Consider the following 23,445-nt stretch of genomic DNA (forward strand, 5'->3'; position numbering starts at 1 on the left):
TTGCTCAATACCAATTGGAATCCATTTCAGAGTAAGACATTTCTCGTTTTTAGCTTTAACAGGACAGAATAGCGCATGGAGAATATCTTATAGCTTTTGAAAACAGTAGTTTGACAGGACATTTGATATTTTAAATGGGCAGAAGCGAGATAAACAAATATATCTATTGTTGTTGCTTGGTTTAATAAAAAGTATTTATGTTGTATTTGAAGGCCGACAATTGTTCAGTATGTTCCTCGGCTAAAGCTTTTGTTTTGAAACAGTTTTTAGCTAGCTTTACGGCAATACATGTGTACCTGACAAACCACAAACTGAACAATTGCTCGTCTAAACTACAGTTACCGGTTGTTTAATAGCAATTTGAGTCCATTTAATACTTTAAAAACATTATTTGTGCTTTCCTCGGCTAAAACATTTATTTTGAAGGGTCACACCGGAAGCCCTGTGATTGACTGTGTGTGACTTGACGCTGGTTTTCTACTCAAAGACTCCACCAGGAGCGACACTGGAGAGCAGCAACTGGTCCGCTCGCCTCGCCGGTGCTGCTGCTGCTGCAACACCTACAACAGACTGAGGACAACCTGCTGACCAACCCAAAAGTCTGGTGGAATAACGCTGCATTGAGCTGCCTTCACACATTTGTAAAGGCTTTACTGTATACTTTGAGAGAAGAGCTTCCTCGCCAATGGCAAGTCCGGTTGCAGACATAGGACAGTCTCATCAGCATCCCCCTGTCAGCGAGGCAGCAGCAGACTCCGCGTTTCAGGAGGCGCAGACATGGATAGAGGTGAGTGACAAAACAGTCCAAATACTGTGTTAACTCCTCAGGACTTTGATTCCTTTTTCGCACAGGTGTTTTGTTGTCATTGTGTGGCCTTGGTTACTGGTTAGCAGCATGTATTTGCAGCGCCTTCTCCTTTAAACCGCAGTTTGATTTGATTGCTTCGTCACCTGTTGAAAGGTTACTCAAACTGCAATTATTTGACTCAGACTCTGCCGAAATCTTTCCAACAACATTCTTTAAGTTCTTCTGGGGGGTTTACTTTGTGGCTGTTGTCATTGTTTGTCAATATGTGGATTTTATTGGTATTTTCTGATCTTCTGCTATATTGAATTCCTATAATTACTTGAGTCTAAAACCCAATACTGAGTGAACATTATAACCCTTCAAAATAAAAAGTTACTTTCTTAATGTGTAATGATATAGCCCAAATACAAACATAACTAAAGAGTATATTGCACCTAGTTGTGCTGGACTCTCCTAATGTAGCAGCAGGCTCTCAGTTGTTTTTGGCCAGGGCCATTGTACAGTAGCTGTGACTGCTGTGGGGCTTGTTGCGTGTTTGGCTGCAAACAATGAATGCATCATGTGGAATGTATTTTTGCCTCATCGCGAGCCTGGTGAACAATAATCACACAATCAAGGTTTTGTTCTGGGAGAATTTCAATCACGACACTTGCCTGCCCTCATTGCATTTGACGTCATCCTGCAGTGAGCTGTGCTCTTGTCAGCCTTCAAACCCTGACGGCCGGCTGATTATCTACTGCATGTTGTTGTAATGCTGTCACAGCTCTGCAGGTTTACATAAAGGCTTACAAATTTGATCTCGAGCACACCGTTGCATAAAGTGAGTGATTTAATGTAGCAGGGGCGTTGGTAGGGATTATGGGGACTCGGCAAAGAGAAGAGGCCCCCCATACTCTTCAACAATTACATGTAACTGATAAATGTCATGGTGAGCGATAGCCTTAGTGATAACCTAAGAGTGTTGCTCATCTGATCGCAAGTTCTCAGCTCTAATGTTGCGTTTCCACCCCATGGTACAGATCTACTCTACTTCATTAGACTAACATTTAGTTAACATTGGCTTAATCTTTCACTGCAGATTGCATTACTCGAAGGCCTAATGCTAGTCATAGACTACAATGTGATGACTCATGAAATAATGCTGCCTACTGTCTTTGTGTGCCAACAGCTGTACTTTTATCCTGCAGGTATCAGTATTTCTTATGTTTTGGATTTTTGAGTACCTTTACTAATTTCACAGTAATTTTGTTTTATTTATGAAGGCTTGGCTAAGCCATATTGTTGAATCCTTGCATGTTTATTTCATCTTTATTGTCATCAGCAGCCACACTGCATCTGTATTGTCTCAACTGTTCCACCAATCTTTAGTGCTATATTCATTGCATTTCTCAATGCTGCCTCTAGGCTGACGGTAACAACTGTTTTTTGTATATTCTCAAGAGTGTCGAGAGCATGTTAATATACACATGTCTCATTTGAGAAATAGTGTTTTTGAGGGGGTTTTCAACTCTTGGTATCTTACATACCACCTGATATGTTTTCATGTGTAGCTCGCTATTACAATACCGTGTTTAAACAGATTCAAGTGTATCACATCTTAAAGCAGTAATGAAGATGACGGAGCTTCTTTAAATGTGTCAGGCACCATCACAGGCCTATTTAGCAGCACCAAACTCTTTGGAGGACTTTATCAAGTCTTTAAAAAGCCACTACTGACCCAGAATCTCTGAGGCAGGTCAGGAATGAAGGCTATAAAGGCGGGAGTGAACTGATACAACCACTCCTGTGTGTTGTTGTTGTTCTATCACCCTTACCCCGAAGGGCCTGATTTCATTACCCATACACACCTGGTGACGGTCCTCCAGTCACCTCAGGCAACCAGAAACAGGTCTCTGAATCCTGACTGAATAGACCAACACAAAGCCCCAGTCAGCATCCCATAGGCCTGGGTTTGATTTACTATATACAACTAGTGGTGCACGATAATTATCGGCCCGATATTAGGAATTATGACGTCATCCCGATAAACCCGATAAAAGTATTAATAGCCCCGATAATATACAATATATTTTTTGTGCAAAAAAAAAAGAAAAACCTACTGCGGTGTGGGTGGATTGGAATGAGGGGCGCTTGTTTTTCACTCGGCTCCTCCCGTTTTGCCAGTACTGTGGTATTAGTGGTTTAGGAAGAGGGGAGTTTTTCACAAATCCAGCGCTCCCTAACTCATGCCTGGCTGTGACGTAAATGGTGTGCGGCCGTGAAGCCAGGACAGCAAACAAACATGTCGTCGGTAGTATGGGACTATTTCAAAGTTTCAGAGTTGGATAGTTCGCTTGCTATTTGTATTAACAGATGCAGACGTTCCACGAGGAGGGAAAAAGGCAACGAGCTATAATACTTCCAACCTGATCAGTCACCTGAAACATCGCCATCGCTACGATGGTGTGTTAAAAGCGTACGAAGACGCCTGCGCTGCTAAACTAGCGGCGAATCCAAAGCCAGCTGCAAAGGCACCGGGGCTTTTACCTATCGACGAGGCTTTTGAAAAAGGCAAGAACTTTATTTGGGAAAATAGATATGGTCACTTTGAAGAGTCAAAACTGTTCTTGGCTTTGTTTTGTTCATAGTAGTAATGCTCATGTAATTTGCTCACTACTAGTCTTTTTTTTACCACCAGGTGTGCAAAAACTACAGGTACATTTAATATATATTATATTATTATCGGTATCGGTCTTGAGAAGCGGGAAGGTATCGGTTTCAAAAAACCAATATTGTGCATCCCTATATACAACTGCTGTGTCATATATGATGTCAGGACTTCAGGCTAGATGTTATAACAACGGCCCCCTGTTTGTCTCTAGACAGCGTCCTCAGAGGACTTATGTGCCCTGTGTTGTTCACTTTGTCATTCTTACATCTTTGGTTGTTAGCAGAACATTCACTTCCTTTGTCTGTTCTAGTCCTCTCTCTTACATTTTGGGTTTGTACTCTGAGCTGTTTTTATTCATTGCAATTGCAATATTGACGTCTTGATTGCAAAGCCATCTCAATCTTCTGACATTCCAAACGTTTGCCATTTCAAACAATGGCCCGACCATGTTAAATATATAAAAAGGCAATCATAACATCGACATGTCTCACAAAGGCATGTTTAATTACTTTGGTGTGTCGTTCTTGGCCCTATTCACAACAAATGGGTTTGGTATAATTTTCGTTGGAGCCCCTACTGGTTTGTTTTGGCAGGTGAGAATATTTGTAACCACACAGAAGCCCTTAAGACTTCTGTTGAAAGCCTGATTCAACTTCATCTTCTGGGGCCTCATTTATAAAGGGATATACTCCGGAAGGATTCCCCGATCATTTCTTACAGTTTCTCATCAGGGGGGGGGAGGGTCTCCTGTCCCCGGTACAAACACACTGCCTGAGGAAGGCTATGTGTATTTATTTTGTCATGAACCTTTTTCGGACCACTTATTTATCTATTTTGGTGACGATCCGACCTCCATGCTGCTACTGTGGTTCAAACAGCATCCACCAAACAATATGATTTATCTCGACCTCCCCAAAATAACCAAAATCTGAGACGGTGTGAGAAGTCTTTTTTAGCTGTTCTGTCGTCATTTCCTGCGATCTTCTTCATAAAGTCAGTCAGAATGAATGAATGGGCGTTTCTTTGACTATTTATAGGCAAATATGGGCGTTACGTGAAGCCCGCAAAAGCTGCACCGCATTTCGAGGCGATTGTGATTTATAAAGGGAAACCGGCGTAGGAAGTGTTGTACGCACTTTCCTCGCTGGTACGCAATGTTCGGTGAATCGGAAAATGTCGGAACATTTCTGTACCTATTTTTGGATTTCTACTACGTAAGCAACCTTCCCACGTGAATCCTACGCACGGCGTTATAAACGAGGCCCCTGGTGTTTTCTTACCATAGTTGCATCCTGAAACTGATAGTTATTGTGGGATTGTGTCCAAAAGGTTGCTGCAGCATCACAACATTATCCTGAACTGTCAAACCTGCATCATGTGTTATATTCCTTATTTAGTTATGGGACAAAATTAACTTTTCTGGCAACTGTAAAGCAGGATATTGACATTTCCTCACAAAGCAATTATATGTGTTTATATTTCATTCACAATGTGGTTTGCACCAGCGTTTCCGCCAGGGGGGCGTCTTGCCGTCATTTGACGCCCTTATTCAGCTTGGAACGCCCAAAACTCGAGCCGTCCAAAAAAAAAAAAAAATTCGAAAGAAGATCGAGTTTTTATAGCTTGAAAAGGAAAAAGGACAAGAACATCCCACTGTTGGAGTGGCAAAGGAGTCTGGTGGGATTATTTTCGCCGCCAGCAAAGCGTGTTCCTGTGATGGAAAGTGTCCTGCCGGCGAGCCTTGACGGGAGGGGGGGGGGCGCGCTAGTAGAGCACGCGCGTGAACTGCGAGCCTCGCAGCAGCGATACTGAGGCTCCGTGGGAAACTGTGGTAACATTAGGAGCCGAAAGAGCCGGCTCTTCTTAGTGAGCCGAGCCAAATGATCCGGCTCACTAAAAAGAGCCGGAATTCCCATCCCTAATACGTAAAAATATAGTATCTATAAAGGGACGTCTCAATTCAAAATTCAAGTCACGTGACACAACGTTTATGTCATATAGCCAAAGGGTGTTTGCATGAACTGGAACCCAATAACCCAGCTCACATCTCAGTGGTTTGAAGCATGTCTTTCCATTGAATGCCAGTTGAGTGAAGGACTACTACTTTGTTGTTGGCACATTTGCATCAAAGGGTAAATATGAGAGAATAACTTGAGTTGTGTAATTCCAGCCCTCATTATTATGATAAGAAGTATAAACATGAAGATTTTGCATTGGAACAAAAGGACAAAGTTTAAGCGATGTAACCGAAAACTTTGAAGTTTGGCAATTAATGGGTAATAAGATATCTTGCCCAGTTTTTAACAAGAGAGTAACTCACTGAATTATGTCATGGTGGTTTCCTAGTAGACACAATCATACTGAATAAAAGCAGACGGTGTTGAATAATGTCAGTAGAGCTGCGTTGCCAGAGAGCTATCTTGTACAGCTTGGAAAACACTTCATGATTTCAAACCTGCTTATAGCTGAGACTGTGCCATGACAGCAGAACCAACATTGCTGTTCGTACAAAAAAGCATCTTTGACAGCCTAAAGCCATTGATAGGATGTGCAAGAATAAGTCTGTTTGGGTCTAACGTTTTTACAATTTGAGTGCAACAAAAATCTGTGTTTCTGGTCAGTGTTCTTTGCATACATCTTCATGCCAAACGTGGTTCCTGTATTTATTTGATTGAATGCAGAAAAAGGCTGTTCACATTAGGGCTGCACGATTTTGGGAAAAAAAATCGAATTGCGATTTTTCTGACAAATATTGGGATTGCGATTCGAATTGCGATATTTGTTTTTAAGCGACCCAACGGAAGTTTATTGTAAAATGCGGCCATAACTCCGGCTAGGAAGGTCATATGAACGTGCTCCCGTCTCTAGCACCCCCGCAGCCCGAGCTACGAGTGAAAAAACTAAACTTACATGAAACTTCCGTTGGGTTGCTTTAAAGTCGAGCTTCAGTTTAAGATTCACCCTGTAATAGAAACACGTGATGGAGCATTGCTAACCTTACTCAGAAACCATCTAAAGCTCCATTGGAAGCCATTTGGAAAGGGCAGGCACATTAGGGCTGCACGATTTTGGGAAAAAATCTAATTGAAGACACATTCAGAAGCACATGGCAGGTGATTGGATCAATCTGTCTATCACCTTCTATCATGGGCTACTTCTGATTGATTAACAATGGCTGGTACATGTGGAGCACAGCACTTCTGATTGGTGTGGATGACTGAGACACCAGAAAAAAGAAAAAAAAATAGAAAAAAAATTGTAAAAAATAAATAATTTTTTTTTTTTAATCGCAGGTTTTGCGATTTGATAATCGCATCATTTCAAATCGCGATTTCGATTTTAAATCGATTAATCGTTCAGCCCTAGTTCACATGGTTGCTTGGCGATGGCTGTCATTGTCTTGTTAATGCTTGATAAACCTGCATCATGTGTCAATCATTTGTAATGTGAATAATTCTTCTTTCGTCAATATGTCTTTTTTCCAGATCTTGTCTCAACTTGTTCAGAATCTCTTCTCTATTAGCTCTGTATTGTCTGGGTTTCTCTTCATCATAGAACCCCCACCTCCTGTCCAAGTCATGGCATGTTTAGGGGGCTGTGAATGATAAGAAGTTCCATTGTGACATGCCTGGAAGGGAAAGAGATATCATCTACATGTCAATGGAGAGTATCATTTCAATGATATCATTGTACTGAACAGTCGAATCACCAGACTGGTCCATGTTATTAGATTCTCTTCAGAGTAGACAAATGTGACTCAAGCTTTCAAAATGTATACAAAGCTTTTATGTTTTTGGTATTAGTGCAGAATTGTAAGGTGTTTGGTAAAAGTCAACGCGTGGTGATCTGTTCGTGAAAATCTTAAATGAATCATAACAAATTCCCAAAGCCATATGTGCCTGCCTGTGCACTGCGTCAATACTAGCAGTTAACCAATAGACGCACTGCTTAGCAAACAGGTTTAAATCAATCACCGTGCAAGTGCAGTACTGACAGTTTAGACCGACATAATCCAACTGGAGTGAGATCCATGATATGAAGTTAAAGTGGCAGGCGATACTAGACTTGATAAAAGCTCCTATGACCTACTGTATGTTTGTCACGGAAATTAAAAGTTAGGGTGCCAGGAAACAATGAACTAAGCCGGCAAATTGGGAAAACAGGGTTACGGTATCCAAGAAGAAAAGTGATGATGATTCTGACGCATTGTAAGAATATGACATCTGGTGTAAGCAAATCCATAAACAGCCATTTTTCCGTCAAAATGTCTTCGACTGATGTGCTGAATAAGAGGATTAGCTTCACCAGCACTGTACATTTTACTCTTTTGAACCTGCCCTGCTAAAGGCTAGCTGGACGCCATGATAAGAACAGAACTTGAAATATCCAATGCAGTTCATCTTTCTGCTTTTGGCCCCAGGCAGCTCGAGCAGGCCGGCGCCGTGTGCTCAGAAAGAGCTGAATTCATCTATGATGTCATTCCCAGTTTAGGGGCGATTGTCATTCTTTCCAACACGATGGACTGATAAATGTTAAGTGCTGAGCTGTCTTGTCAGTTACCATCAAAGTACATGAGATGCACTGCTGTGACTCCGAGCCACTGAGGAGTGTAATTTTAGAAGTGTCTGTCAGAGGAGGCTTGAGGGTAGATTGAGGATGTCCCCTTCATCACTCACCTTAGTGCTCCGATGAACTGGAAGTCCGTGGTCTAACGGGCCCGCTCACTTTTACGCTTGAATGACTTGCTTACAGTACACCGTTTAGTGTATTATTCCAGGGTAAGAAGTCAGTTGAAACACGATGTATTTGAACTGAGTCTGTCCCTTGGTTTCTCTCTCATTCAGAGTAAGGCTGCTCGATTATGGCAAAAATTAGAGATCCCCCGATCGCCAATTTCGGGGCCGATCGCCGGGATCAGTATCGGCCGATACCGATCGCCGATCCGATCGAGTGGGCGGGGCCTAAATGGAAGATTTCAACATCACTTTAAATCTTCCATTTAAAGTGATGTGTAAAACTCAGTTAATGCTCATTCACTGGAGCTTCCACAAACAACAATCAACTTAATTAGTACATTCAAATGAAGTACATTATTCAAGTTTACATTCACTTTGGATAATAACACGGGAGAAATGAGCAGAAGCGCTCTCTTTACCTCTCTCTCTCCCCCCTCTCTCCCTCTCCTGACAGCCTGTCAGTATCTCATGCAGCTCACTGATCCAGTAATGAGTGACCCGACAGTGAAGAATAAATATATTTATAACTAGTTTAGCTTGTTCCAGAGGTAGATCAAATAGCTAAGTGTGTTAGGTCTAACTCTTGTGTCTTTCGCTCCGCTTACCGGTCCGGCGGGCGGAGCTGCAGGAGTTCTGCTTCACACACCGCTATTTTACTGTCTTTTTCGGACACCTTAAAATAATGCCAGACCGGTGAAGCCATTTTGGCGAGCTTGTTTTGCCGCACACAGAGAAAAGTGGCATGTATTTTACGTCATGCGATCGGTAGAGAGTGAGTATCGGCCGATCTCGATCGGTGATCTATCGATCGGAGCATCCCTAGCAAAAATCATAATCACGATTATTTTGGTCAATAATTAATATCACGATTATTAAAAACGATTATCCATTTACTTTGAAAACATCAATTTATTGAGAAAAACAACAATGAACAATGTTTTTAACAGTTGATTACCCTGAACTTTAAGTATAATTCAACTGAAAAACCAATAAAAAAATAAATAATAATAACCATTTGTTTTTTTTAATGAAAAATAACAATCGTTTTATTTAGATTGCGTTGTTTTCATAATTGTTGCAAGCCAAAATACGATTAATTGCACAGCCCTAATTCAGAGCTGAAGTTATCTGCTCTCATTGTCTTCTAAGTACAAGTCAAATTAATGCAATTTGGACTACGGGAAAATAAGTCCCAGTTAAGCTAATTTCATATGCAGAGTCAATTGTTTGTCTTTTATGGATCCATCAGCGGACAGTGAGGCTACCAAGATTACATTCTCAGCTGTGAAAAATACCACTAATCCCAAGCAATCCGTGTTGAATAAGCTTTATTTTCTTAGTTATGGCTGTTGGACATGTGTTTGTCGCCTATATTAAATCATCCATGGGACTATTGATTGAACATAACCATCTAAGTGCACTACAAAATTGGACGCTGTAATTTCTTACAAATTGATTGGAGCTCCTTATTTGCCAGTACAAATCAGATCCACGCAGCTTTAGTCACTCACACAAATGACAAATCCCTGAAAGTAAGATGCTAATCACTAATGCTGTGGTTATGATCTCCTTAATCTCAGCACAAGCCGTCTGTCCTCTCCCGGTGAAGCAGGGAGAGGCATTAGTGAGTTTGATGTTTCAGAGCAGCAAACCATGTCATTATTACACCTATGCCTATTATTGCAGCCACTTAATACCAATATCTTTCCAAATTATACCTTATCATGTATATCAGCGTGATGAGAGGCATCTCATGTGTTAGATATGAATGCATTCAAGTCTGATTTGGATAGTTTTTAAATACATATTCCATGACATACTTGGGATATCCACTTACTAAGACCATGATGTCAACAAATGGCTTCTACTTTGTCCAGATGGGTCTTTATGAACACATGCATGTTTGGGGTGAGGGATGATCGTGTGGTGGATTACCAGAGTAGATGGCAGATAAGCCCCCCTCCCTCCCTCCCTCTTTTCTATGTTCGCATTTCTGTACATTTGTTTTCATGCTATCACTGAGGCAACATGAAGTGAAGGAGTTCAAGTATCTCGGGGTCTTGTTCTCGAGTGAGGGAACAATGGAGCGTGAGATGAATCGGAGCAGCGGGAGCGGTACTGCAGTCGCTTTACCGCACCGTTGTGAGGAAAAGGGAGCTGAGCCAGAAAGCAAAGCTCTCTGTCTACCGGGCCATTTTCGTTCCTACCCTCACCTATGGTCATGAAGGATGGGTCATGACCGAAAGAACGAGATCGCGGATACAAGCGGCCGAGGTGGGTTTTCTCCGCAGGGTGGCTGGTGTCTCCCTTAGGGATAAGGTGAGAAGTTCGGTCATCAGGGAGGGACTCGGAGTTGAGCCGCTCCTCCTTCGCGTCGAAAGGAGCCAGTTGAGGTGGTTCGGGCACCTAGTTAGGATGCCACCTGGGCGCCTCCCTAGGGAGGTGTTCCAGGCACGTCCAGCTGGGAAGAGACCAAGGGGTAGACCTAGGACCAGGCGGAGGGATTATATCTCTTCGCTGGCCTGGGAGCGCCTTGGGATCCCCCAGTCAGAGCTGGTTGATGTCGCCAGGGAAAAGGAAGTTTGGGGCTCTCTGCTGGAACTGCTACCCCCGAGACCCGACCACGGATAAGCGGGAGAAGATGGATGGATGGAACATGAATACACTTTAGGTTATTTAATGATTCTTGAAATCCAGTGTCAGTGTCTTGACAAACAATGACCACAGTTGCTTTTATGTTTCATATTTTCTGTAGCTGATATTGAAGGAAAACATCGCTGATCACCAGCCATCCTGTTTTTCTGTGTCCTTCCTGGTGGTTTTGTGTAACGCCCTTTCTCTCAAGGAGCTTTCAAATAAAGCAGTGCATTAGTTGGCTGCTGTTCACTTCCAATAACAGCAAAGTGGATATCTGAAGGCTTTAGTAGACTAGCACAAGAATTTTATTATCTAGTAAAATCAGCAGGTTCTTCATTTCACGAGCAAATAATGCAAATAAACTAAGCTCCTAGGTAGGAGCACTTAGGTTGATGACAACTTATCACAAACACTATTCTCACAACGTGTTTGTTCTTACTCAGTGTAAACTTTACATTTCAAAATGGCTTTTTATTTCTTTTAAGGGTAAGTGTAAGGGTTGCCTAAGGTAAGCCTTTATTTAAACGTGTTTAAAGGCTTAAGAATAGGTTTAAGACCTACTCACAAACTGGCATAGCGTGGACGATTCTGGCGTCACATTCGTTGAGTTTGCAAAGAAGGCTATAAAACGTTGCCATAACAAATATTAAATAATTGCGTTAGTGCCTGATGTAGATATCCATCTTGTTCAGCTATCAGATTTCTGTGTTCATTCATTGGAAAAAGCATAGGAGCTTTTAAGGTGTAGAGAGCAAGGCGGACTGGCTCTCAAGCTGCAGTGCGACACACACACACACACACACACACACACACACACACACACACACACACACACACACCCTGAGCAGCAGAGAGAAGGAGGTACAAGCAGCTGTGTGCCAGGACCGCACAGCAATCCTTCCTCTACAGGGAAGCTGTTAACAATTGTTAATACTTGACACGTGCCAGTGCATATACTGTTCACTCTGAAAAGAAACATAACTGACGGCTGTTGAAAGCATAACACTGAGAGGACATGGAGGTTAGGCATTTTGAAGTATATTTCAAGCATGAAGAGAATGCCTTTATCCAAAATGACCAGTAGAATAGGCTGAAGTTTGCAATTTGATTTTTTGTTCATGTAACTACTGTCAGCAAAACACCCTTGTGTGTAAAGAGTTTGGCACAAGGATTAAACTTAAGAAACTCAAACGAAGTCCTTGTTTAATGATTAATTATCAAGAGGGAATATGAAAGCTAATGAGCCGGTGAAACATTCCTTCTGTTGGTTTCTGTTCTAACCACAGCTGTTTCAATTAAGACATTGACATTTTTAAAGAAGAGTCCCTCTTAAAGTAAAATATATCATGTTAACTTCCTGCTATTTGATGTGCTACTTCATCACGAAAGCCATAGCATGTCCAAAAAGCCCTGGAATTTGTTCAGTTATTATTATTCCTTTTGATGTTACAATCAAATTAAGCTTTTTAAGTCTAACATGAAGGATCTACTCTCCATTTTCATTAGGCAGCAGTCAGAAAGCAAAGATGACCTTGAACCAGACTCTCAGAACTCTGTAGAAAGGTTCTCTATCTTGTCCTCTTTAAATCATATCGCCACCCCCACACTGTAATGGTTAAAATACTTCACTTCCTCCAAACTGATGTTCTCATCTCACCATTTCAAAGCTTTCAGTCACAAGCGTGTTCTCTCTAATCTTTACCCATAATTACAGGCCGAATCTCCGCTCTCATGTAATCTGCCATCACTCTATTGATTGCCCTTATTCATTGCAGCCAATGTGGGTCACTTTGCATGTGTCCCATTCAACTCAGATGTATGGATTGTTTTTGTGGTTCTCAGCGATAAGTTACAGGCTCCACTACTTTTACCAGTTAGTAAAATGTCTGCAAATGTGTAAGACTCTTCCTCAGTCCCTCCAGCAAATATTGTTCAGTCAATAGTGTGCTGCAGCTTATTAGGTTGCTGACGTGTGTAGATCTATAGTGTTGGCTGTGTAAAAAGAGTGTAAACAATATACTTCACAATAGGGCTGTACCCGAATATCCAAATATTCGTTCGTTGGAGTACTATTCGGGTATCAATTTCGTTATTCGTTTTTTTCTTCTTTTTTTTCCTTTACATTTTTTTTTTTAATTTATTGAACACAACAACACACGTCACCAAGATGGCCATCACTATTGTCTTGCCAAACAATGGATTGACTACCCTCACTATCATCACAATGAAACACGTCCAGAAGAATGTCATGCAAAGCTGCCTTCGATTCTCCCTGAACTGCCTGATCTTTTTAATGTTCAATGTTAACCATTTGTGCAGATAGCATGAAGTAGAAAAGATCGCCGATGCTAATGTAGCGTTAGCCTGTCTCCCCGGGGGCATCCGGGCTTAAACGGTGTATTATAGAATGATCACACCGGTGTGACAGTACTCTTCAAAGGGTTCACGAAATATGACTACTACTCTTACTGTTTAACATTTTGGGTTACTTAATGTTACTTCATGTTAAGGCTAATACAAATGACAAGGCTAAGGCTGTAATGCTAACTAACGTGCTCACTTACGCGACTCTGGGATTTGTAGTCTTTCTAGTTGCGTATTTTTCATAGTCTTATATTTCAACAGTTTTACGACAAACTGACTTTTTTGACATGGAAATGATTTTTTAAGATTGACAAACATCATATGTGTAATTCGTGGCACAATTCAAACGGGATCGAAAGATACGTTTTCTCTCCCCATTGACTTCAATACATAATTTTTCCGAAATAAGGTCCCATGGTTCGGAAGTAGATGGGCGGGACTTCACCTCTCTATATATAGATATGACTTTTCTCTGTTAATCTCCGTCACATTGTTTCCATAGCAACAACAACTTCCTGTCAACAGCGTCTCCTTCAATATAAAAGCATGTCCATACAAAATAGGAAGCCAAGCCAAATTACACTTAAGACATATACAACTGCAACGAAAGTAACAAACACAATGCAATATCCTTTTCAATTTCAAAGAACACAAATTGGGTTGTATACATTAACAAATAACTATTAAACAACAATACTGTAGAATAACAAAATGAATGCCGTGAATACACGGAAATACACGTGTTGAAGCAGTTCGCTGCTGATTACTACCGAATATCCGGAGCCCGAAAAATGGTGTTCGGGACAGCCCTACTTCACAACATATTCCTCACACTTCTGCCTGTATCTTTTGGAGCTGCTCTTAGCTGGCATATACTGTTTGATGGATAGGACAGAAACTGAAGTTTGTCCATCATCCAGGGGACGTTTCTAATTGGGTCATGCAGGCTGATCTGGTTTCCTAGTTTTCTGAGATGCGGCACAGGGGAGCTGGACTTATTCTGACTGTCGAGGGAGCTAGTGCAACCTGCACAGTTTGGCAGCGCGACTGATATCCACACATGCATTATGTGACACTGTGTCTTTAAAAAAAGCTTCTCTGCCTTTTTCTCCCTGCCTTCTATCCTGCTGTCTCTCTACAAGAAATGTTTCTAGTGCCATAGATATATGAATGGCAATGCTGGTCCGTCTCGTAAAAAAGTATTTCCCATAAAACTGCATTTTCCCTTATGTTTTGAGGGTAAACATATTTGATCCCACCCAGACTACATTCCTATATGTGGTTAACCTTGTGAACCATAAACGGTTACTGTAAACACTTAGTGGATTTTCACATGAGAATAGCTGGTCTTGAGCTCGAGTCGTTGCTGTAGCTGCTAGCATTAGGGCCAGCTGCTAGTCTTGAGGAGTTTTTGTTTTAATCCATTGACAAATACACTTGAAACACACTGCACAGCTATGGTACTGCTGACTTCAGACCTGCTGCTGATAACCAGATGACTCAGGTCCTGGAGGCTTTTAGAACTGAGTGGGATGCCTTTCATTGTCTCACACACACACACACACACACACACACACACACACACACACACACACACACACACACACACACACACACTTGCAGAGCTCCCCAGCTGGTCGCCCCCCACCAACAATGCACCCTGTCACCACTCTCTGGATAATGACACAATCGGCCCTCAGCTGACTGGCATTTGTCTGGACGGGCCTGCATGATGCAGCATTGCTGTCACTTTATTTCTCTCATGAGGGGTATTTCTGTACAGCTATACCTTCAATAGGATTTATGACAATTCAGTTGAGGTCAACAAATCGATCTTCAGAAATGTTACTACTACTACAGGGCTCAACGCTAACTTTTAAAAGTGGTTGCCTGGCTGGCAACCAGGCATCAGCTTTTGGTTGCCAAAGCTGAAAATACGGTTGCCATTTTCAGTTACCATCCATCCATCCATCTTCTCCCGCTTATCCGTGGTCGGGTCGCGGGGGTAGCAGTTCCAGCATTTTCAGTCACCTTATATTTTAAATAATTAAGATACTATACAGTTATACATCAACTTAACGATGAACATGTGATACAAAATAATGTTCAAATGCTTTACAATAAGTATTTAACACAATTATTTGAAACTCAAGTGGTAGTAAACTTGTCCACCCTCAATTGCTGGTATACAAAATACTAGGGATGCACGATATTGGTTTTGGAAGTATTATACAGTAGCTCGTTGCCTTTTTCCCTCCTCGTGGAACTTCTGCATTGCATTTGTTAATACAAATAGCAAGTGAACTATCTAACTCTGAAACTTTGAAATAGTCCCATACTACCGACGACATGTTTGTTTACTGTCCTGGCTTCACGGCCGCACACCATTTACGTCACAGCCAGGCGTGAGTTAGGGAGCGCTGGATTTGTGAAGAACTCCCCTCTTCCTAAACCGCTAATACCATAGTACTGGCAAAACGGGAGGCGCCGAGTGAAAAACAAGCGCCCCTCATCCCAATCCACCCACATGTATGTTTTTCTTTTTTTTTACCCAAAAAATATATTGTATATTATCGGGGCTATTAATACTTTTATCGGGTTTATCGGGATGACGTCACTCATAATTCCTAATATCGGACCGATAAATATCGGACCGATAATTATCGGGCCGATAATTATCGTGCACCACTACAAAATACCAGTAGTGCAGCTGGTGTCATGTTCTTCACAGATCCCTCACAAATGAATTGAGCAAGTCACTAGTTTCTTGGTCATCCGTTGTCTCCCTTTCAAATGTGGGTTTTCTTGACCTTTGTGCTGACCCCCACCATAGATCCATTGGCCCTTCTGCATTGAAGTCTTGGATTGGCCAGACTAATACATTTTCACAGTTAAGAATTAGATATTAATTATTAATGCTGTAAATTACCTTTAATATGTCTAACTATATTTAAAATGTGTTACCTTTTTATAGAAGTGATTTTTCCTATGGTAAAGTTTCGTATTGCACTTTTTATTTTGGTAGTAATAAGATCGGGACTCTTATTTTGAAGGAACTTTTACCGGAAGCGAATGGACCACAGAGCAGAATGTACATATATATTTCGCCTCCCAAGACTTTACCCATATCCTCTTTGCTTTTCGTTGGGTTTACCTTGGGCTTTATCATCACTTTGAACATTCGTTTGAGATGTTGACGGGTTGGCCAAACCTTTTACCCCACAGTCAAACAACTTAATTTGCTTCGCCATTTTTTGTAAAACAAACACACGGCGCACCACGCACGCGAGTAAACGTGCATCGCTTTCTGGCTCCGTAATCACACCAATGCACGTGCAACTTAAGTATCAGGTTCCGACTGGTCACAACAATAATTGAATTTCACAAATAATTAACATTTATCTAGTTTGGGGTGCACATTATGCCGTTTGCTGTCCTTATTTCTTTATGTTAAAAACTGGTTGCCACTGATGGCAACCAAAGGCCAAGACTTCTTGGTGGTGGACATTTTTTCTGAATGGTTGCCAATGGCCTGGCAACCGTTACTGTCGAGCCCTGTTGTACTACTACTACTACTACTACTACTACTACTACTACTACTACTACTACTGAAGGCCTTCCATTAATACGTAATTTAGGGAGTACAAAATTGTTCAGGTATTTGGCTCTTTGGGCTGCAATAAACGGACATCAACATGTTTATATCACAATGGTGTGAATCTATTTACTATATTTTGTTATTTTCTGAAGCTTTTCTTTCAGTTTTTTACTCATTTAAAACCTTTTATGAGCAATAGGGGAGGTTCCTTCTCCCTGTGTTTCCACTCCTGACTCTTTTGTAATAGTATTCAGCTAAAACCATTAGCCATTATCATGACAATAAGCGTCTGCTTTTTATATTTTCTCACGTTTTTCATGCTTGCTCCGTGCCGCACTTGTATTTGTTTATATTTTGCACAACATTGGAATGAAGATAACATCACACTTGATATATTAGTTAGCTCTTGGGACTGATATGTCAACTGCAGAACCTATATTGCCTTGGAAGAAGGAATACGGCTTGAACATGTTTAGCTATCAGGACCTAAATGTGGATTCTCACCAATCAGTTTGTTTATTGGAAAACACTATAATAGAGATTTTCAATGTAATTCCCCGAAAGAGTGAACCTCAAATTAAACTCTAGGTGGTCCTGTCACCAGTTGCATGTTTTTAATATGTACAGTTATCAACTTGTCAAGATGTCGCCACATCACACAGGGTTTAAACCACATCCCTGTAAATGTACGTTCAGCAGATGTTAAGTAGTAAACCTGTCTTTTGATTTATTCTGACAGCGCCTGTTGCACCTACACTCTCTGCATGAACTCGTGTAAAATATAGGGAAGCTAAGACATTACATGACATACTCAATACTGTGGGCAATCCCCACAGGAGCATTTCGGGGTGAATTGTCTCGCCCAGGGACACAACGACATGCTGACTGCAGTGGGGTTTGAACCTGTGCTCCTTTGATCCGAACACCAACGCACTATTCCACTGCGCCACACGCCTCCCAAGCAAGGATGATGGGCCCTCCTTTCCTGCCTTGATTACTTACTCTTTTCTTGAGCATGGAAATTGGAAATGGCTGGTTAACTTTTTTTGCCAACGACATTACCAGCTGTACTTGGTGTGAAAGAAGAATTGTATGGGACAACAAGCCTTAGGCACAGTATGATTATTTGTTTTGATACTAGTCGCAGCAATAACAAGGAGGACAGAAGAATAATTGGGTAATCAGTAATGAAACCACCATGACTGAATCCATAGCTCCACCTGCTGTCCAACTCTAACCTCATTGACTGAACATCTGAAGCAATTGTGGGATTTACATTCATTCTAATGTTGACATAACACTTTTAAAAAGATTAAAACACAACCAAAAATATACAAGAAAAACATCTTATTACAAAAGAGGATCAAAATACATTTGTAGCGACGGTCAAACTTCTCTCCGTCACTTTGCTTTGCATGGTCCACAGGTGAAACTGACTTTGATCTTACAGTAACCATTAAAGTTAAGCGATAACCTATTGGGGTGTTATCGCTTAACAAGACGGTAGCAAAACTGAGACGGAAAACTTCAAAACAAAAGTTTTATGATAGCTGTTATGATCACCCTTGAGTATGAAGGTAGATATGGTGCAAAATGCGAGAGCTTGTAAAACCTGATGTGAGCACGTGCAGAAAATAAATCTGAGCTTGTGTGCATACATTTACACTTGTATAAAATATCCATGTATCTGCGAACCAAATTTGAAGTCACAGAAAGAAAAAAGTGCAAAAAAGTTTTGTAGCTCGTAGAAAAAAATGAACTTAGTATAAAATGTTCACTTGCAGAAAAATATATATTTTTAAAATATATTTTCCATTACAACTGCAACTTGGTTATTACAACCTCTCAAATCAGTAATTACAACTTCACGAATCTGCTCTGGCAGTATAAATCCACGAATTTGCGGCCTTGACTTTTGCTACACTTCTTGCGATGAATGTGTCGCTAAAGTAATTTTCACCTGTAGATGTGGGGGAGGGGGGGGGGTTGGAGCGAAGGGGCGGAGCTATCAGAACGACGAGGCGCAAACTCGGGCCAGTCACACACAAGTCACAGCCATAGTCAGGTTGAACCGGGCCCTTACTTTGACCATCCGTTCGCTGTTATCGATCATTGTGGAGAGCAGGCAGACGTTTTGTTTTGTATTATAGCAGCTATCGGATGGAATCAATACATGGGCTGCACAGGTTGCCATGTCCGACTATCACTCTGGAGAAAAGTATAAGGTTGGAGAAGTAGTTATTTAATTTAATCTGGCTTCGTATGATTAAAAGCAACACGATCATCGACCCGACGCAGTCCCCCATTGTTGTTGTTGTTGTGAACGCCGTCGTTCTGATAGCTCCGTCCCTTCGCTCAAACCCCCCTCCCCCAACATCTACAGGTGAAAATTACTTTAGTGACACATTCATCGCAAGAAGTGTAGCAAAAGTCAAGGCCGCAGATTTATACTGCCACAGAGCAGATTTGTGAAGTTGTAATGACTGATTTGAGAGGTTGTAATAACCAAGTTGCAGTTGTAATGGAAAATATATTTAAAAAATATATATTTTTCTGCAAGTGAACATTTCATCACTAAGTTTATTTTTTTTTTCTACAAGCTACAACAATTTTTTTTTTCTATGACTTCAAATTTGGTTCACAGATACGTGGATATTTTATACAAGTGTAAATGTATGCACACAAGCTCAGATTTTTTTCTGCAAGTGCTCACATCAGGTTTTACAAACTCTCGCATTTTGCACCATATCTACCTTCATACTTGAGGACACAAAGAAAATGTGTCCGCCTGTTAGAATTGACCAACTATTGTGTTATCTTGCACATTTGAATGTGCGTTTGTGGCAGACGTATAGAGAATGGGAAAGAACCAAAGAATACATTCATTAAAAATCTTTATTGTAACCACTTTTTACCCTTTTTATAAACTTTAAAAAATAATGCTACCCTTCTGTCAGCTTTGGCAACCCAAATCTGTTGGCTGGTTACAAGTCTGGCAACCAGATTTAACTTTCAGTTGTGAATTGTTTGTAGCTCAGTGGCTGCAGCCCGGCACTGCCAAGGCCAGGGTGAAGGGTTCAGATTTCCACTGGGCCACACCATGCTGGAAAGACAAGCAGTCGCTGTAGTGAGGGGATAAAGCTTCCTCTAAGTGACATATGTTTGACTTGTACAGTAAAAGCCCTGTTCTCTCTGACGGCAGCAGGTCTGCGTCTGTGTAGCGGCAGCAGCAGGCCGAAGGTCAACAGCCAGCATCAGGTCGGGACCACCATGCAAATCGGGGAGTCTAGTTGTCAATTCTTGGTAACAATTTAATTGTGATTGGCATTTAGCAATTCTCATTAGAGCACTATCCCAAGACACATTTTTTTTAAACGGTGATAATGTACCAACTTGTACGCCTAACATGCTGTCTAAAAGGACATTTTATTTATTTCGTTCTTGTTGCTGTTTCCTACCTTGAGTTGATTACATGGACTTTAAGATGGCCTACTAGTGACCATGCTTAACCAACAATATCTTGATCTATTGTAGTGGCCATTAAACAGTAAGTCCAGTGCTTGATCCAAACACTAGCAGTTAATTTATTGCAAGTTTCTTTACTTAAGAGTGTCAACTAAACCTACGATGGAATGGCTTATCTTACACTACTGGTCTCCTGAGTGCTGTTATCCCCATCATCGGTAGCAGGGGATAAACTCTAATCCTGAACTAATCTAGCCAGCTGCACCTCTTTTTGGGGCAAGTATCTCTTGGGTGGCCAGAGTCCAACTTTGACACCATCAGTAAATGTACCAGTCATTGTTAACCAATCAGAAGTGGCCCATGATAGTAGGTGATAGACAGATTGATCCAATCACCTGCCAAGTATTTTGGAAATACTTTTCCAAATGGCTTCCAATGGGGCTTTCCTAGATGCTTTGGTGAAACCAACCATCTGAGTCAGGTTAGTAATGCTCCATCACCTGTTTCTATTACAGGGTGAGTCTTAAACTGAAGCTTGACTTTAAAGCAACCCAACTCATGTAAGTTTAGTTATTTCACTCGTAGCTCGGGCTGCGGCGGTGCTAGAGACGGGAGCACGTTGATACGACCTTCCGAGCCGGAGATATGGCCGCATTTTACTATAAACTTCCGTTGGGTCGCTTAAAAACAAATCTCGCAAATCCAATCGCAATATCTGTCAAATCGCAATTACATTATTTCCCCAAATCGTGCAGCCCTAGTCCTTATGTGGCAGAACACAGCGAAATGTAGCATTAGCATGACAAGCTTGGCTACCTGTGAGACCTAATGAAATGGATGGAGGTGAAACCTGTAAACTCATTCATCTGTGGTACATCTTTTTCTCACTTGAACATGCCCATCTGATATTCTCTCTATAGTGTTGCTATCGCTGTTCCCATCTGTGCTGAAAGCATGAAGTCATGACCCATCGTTGGGGGTTGTTGAAAGGCTTTCTAGGAATTCACTAATCTTGAGTTGAAGTGAACAAGATGAGAGAGCACAGAAACAACACCAAGAATGCAATAGACATCACATATTGATACTGTAAGGATATCAATAGATTTTTTCTTTCTTTAAACTGTATCCGCTCTTGTAGAAAGTGTCTGTTGTTATGATTACGTTTACCACATAGATCAAAGTGGTCGTCAAAATGATTAAATCAAACGTTGAATTAAGTATTGTTTGTTGTATGTAGACCAACACATTCAGACTTTGTTCATTTTCCCATTGTGCACTAACTTGGCAATAGACTGGTAATGATCATCTCAGTGATATAATCAGTTATTCAAACAGCCACTAAGCAACTTGTGCAATGTGAGCAAAGCTTCAGTCAATGAACCCTCCAACATTTTAGCCGTACTAGATGTTGCGAAACTATTCAGACTTTGCTAAATAACTTAAGTAGATTCTCTTTTCCAAAGCTAATTCCAACAATAATGTTAATCCTTAGAGCCTGACTTGATCAGTCATCAGTCCATCTCAGATTTCTCACAGTATTTGTAAGTGTACAGGCGTATAGGCATCATGAGAAATATGACTAAGTGCTACTATGTAAAGGAGTGTGGGCTATTGGTTAACATCATCTTTCAATGCAAAGCAGACCTTAATCTTAGAAATAAATTCCTCTGCAAATCTGCTAAGAAGCTTGCTTACATTTCAACGCATTTTAACATTTTCAGGGTTTAGCTTCCAATCCCACAGTGCTATGTTCTTTGGTCATTATTTTTTGTTATATTACCATTTGATTTATGTCATCGATAAACAATCTGGCAGACACTTTTCAACTTTCATAATCTTTGTGCAGCTCACCTCTTTCTCAGTTAACATATTAAAATCTCTGAATTCCTTAACTAGTTGGTTGATTGATTGCAAATATGTTTTGATGCAATCCTAGTTTAAATAATCCAATTCTGAACCGGAATTATCTCAACATTACATCACAGAATTTGCCAATATAGAAAAACATTTGGTGGATAGAGAAAATGTTAGTGACATGGTTAACAACAACACAATCACCTCTACTGTAATTTCTGAAGAATTTCCACTTCAAAGTCTGGTTGGAAGATACTATATTAGTCCTGGAATTCTTTCTTAAAATCCCAAACCCCTGGGGAGAGGCACAATAGTCGGATTTCTGTGCATTTGTGGTCAGGAAAGCCTGGCTCCATACTTCCTTTTCCTAATGGGAGCTCAGTGATAACTTGGACTGACGGATGCTCATGTTCCCAGGGGGGGACAGAGGGGCTTAGCCTTGGGAAACTGTCAAGGAACAGGGATTCCTTTTTAAGGTCCACTTAAATATTAAATCATTTGAATCCTTAATATGGGATGGAGGGTGCATTTCCAAGCTTTACAGGACAAGTGATCATGTCAGACAAAAGCTATAATGACTTTAGTGTCCTCCAGTGACGGCATTCATCCAAGAGATCCACTTGCAATAATAACACACTTTAAACTGGCTAACTCATCCTATTGCGTTATGGTATTGATTCACTATTCCAAATAAAGTGGTTGTACGGTTACAGCTCACTCATTTGTCTTTAATTTAGTAATAAGGCTTACCATAGGCGCTTTCACACCGGAGTACTTTTCCCAGTATTGTTCCGATAGTTCTTGAAATGTTGTGTTCACACACAAAAAATCCGGAACTAGAACTTAGTTCATGAGAACCTTTTCACCCCCTTTTTAGTCCCTACTGGAGAGCAGGTACTTTCATGGGATAAAAAGGTTCCCATTTCTGATTGGCTGAGCGGATTGCAAACCGCGGCGCTTAAAACTCGGAACATTTTTGTGAAGCCGCCATTTTATTTGCTGGCATTAGCATTATTAGCATTAGCATTAGCCCAGCGCACCAACGGAGAGAGACTAACTTATGGCAACACATAAGAAAACATGGGAGCGGTGGAGATGATGAGGAGGTGTCGGCGTTCTGGCGATTTACTCGGAAGGCTTCAGTAGAAGCTGCTGGGAGCTTCGACTGAAGCCAGTCCCCAACTCCGGGGACTTCTGGCCGGGGACTTTGGGTGGCAGTATACGCCGTGAAGTTGTTTGCGCCCTTCCAGTAAACAAACTTCTCCAAAGCAGAAGAAGAAGTGACGTCAGCAGCTTCATTTGCCTAATCCTCCCTCAATATACCAATGATAAT

At 41.2% G+C, this 23,445-nt stretch overlaps 1 protein-coding gene across 5 annotated transcripts in view; it reads left to right on the forward strand.

Moving 5' to 3' along the window:
* The first annotated feature begins 506 nt into the window (after positions 1 to 506).
* LOC117453711 (LIM and calponin homology domains-containing protein 1-like) overlaps positions 507 to 23,445 on the forward strand; it is a 122,425-nt gene continuing 99,486 nt past the window's right edge. For all 5 annotated transcript variants that reach the window (XM_034092645.1, XM_034092648.1, XM_034092649.1 and 2 more), the window contains exon 1: positions 507 to 787. In XM_034092645.1, coding sequence (XP_033948536.1) covers positions 686 to 787 — 102 coding nt within the window. In that variant the 5' untranslated portion in view covers positions 507 to 685. The remainder of the gene's footprint in view (positions 788 to 23,445) is intronic.

The sequence above is a fragment of the Pseudochaenichthys georgianus genome, chromosome 10 (assembly GCF_902827115.2).
Source record: "Pseudochaenichthys georgianus chromosome 10, fPseGeo1.2, whole genome shotgun sequence".
Classification (NCBI taxonomy): domain Eukaryota; kingdom Metazoa; phylum Chordata; class Actinopteri; order Perciformes; family Channichthyidae; genus Pseudochaenichthys; species Pseudochaenichthys georgianus.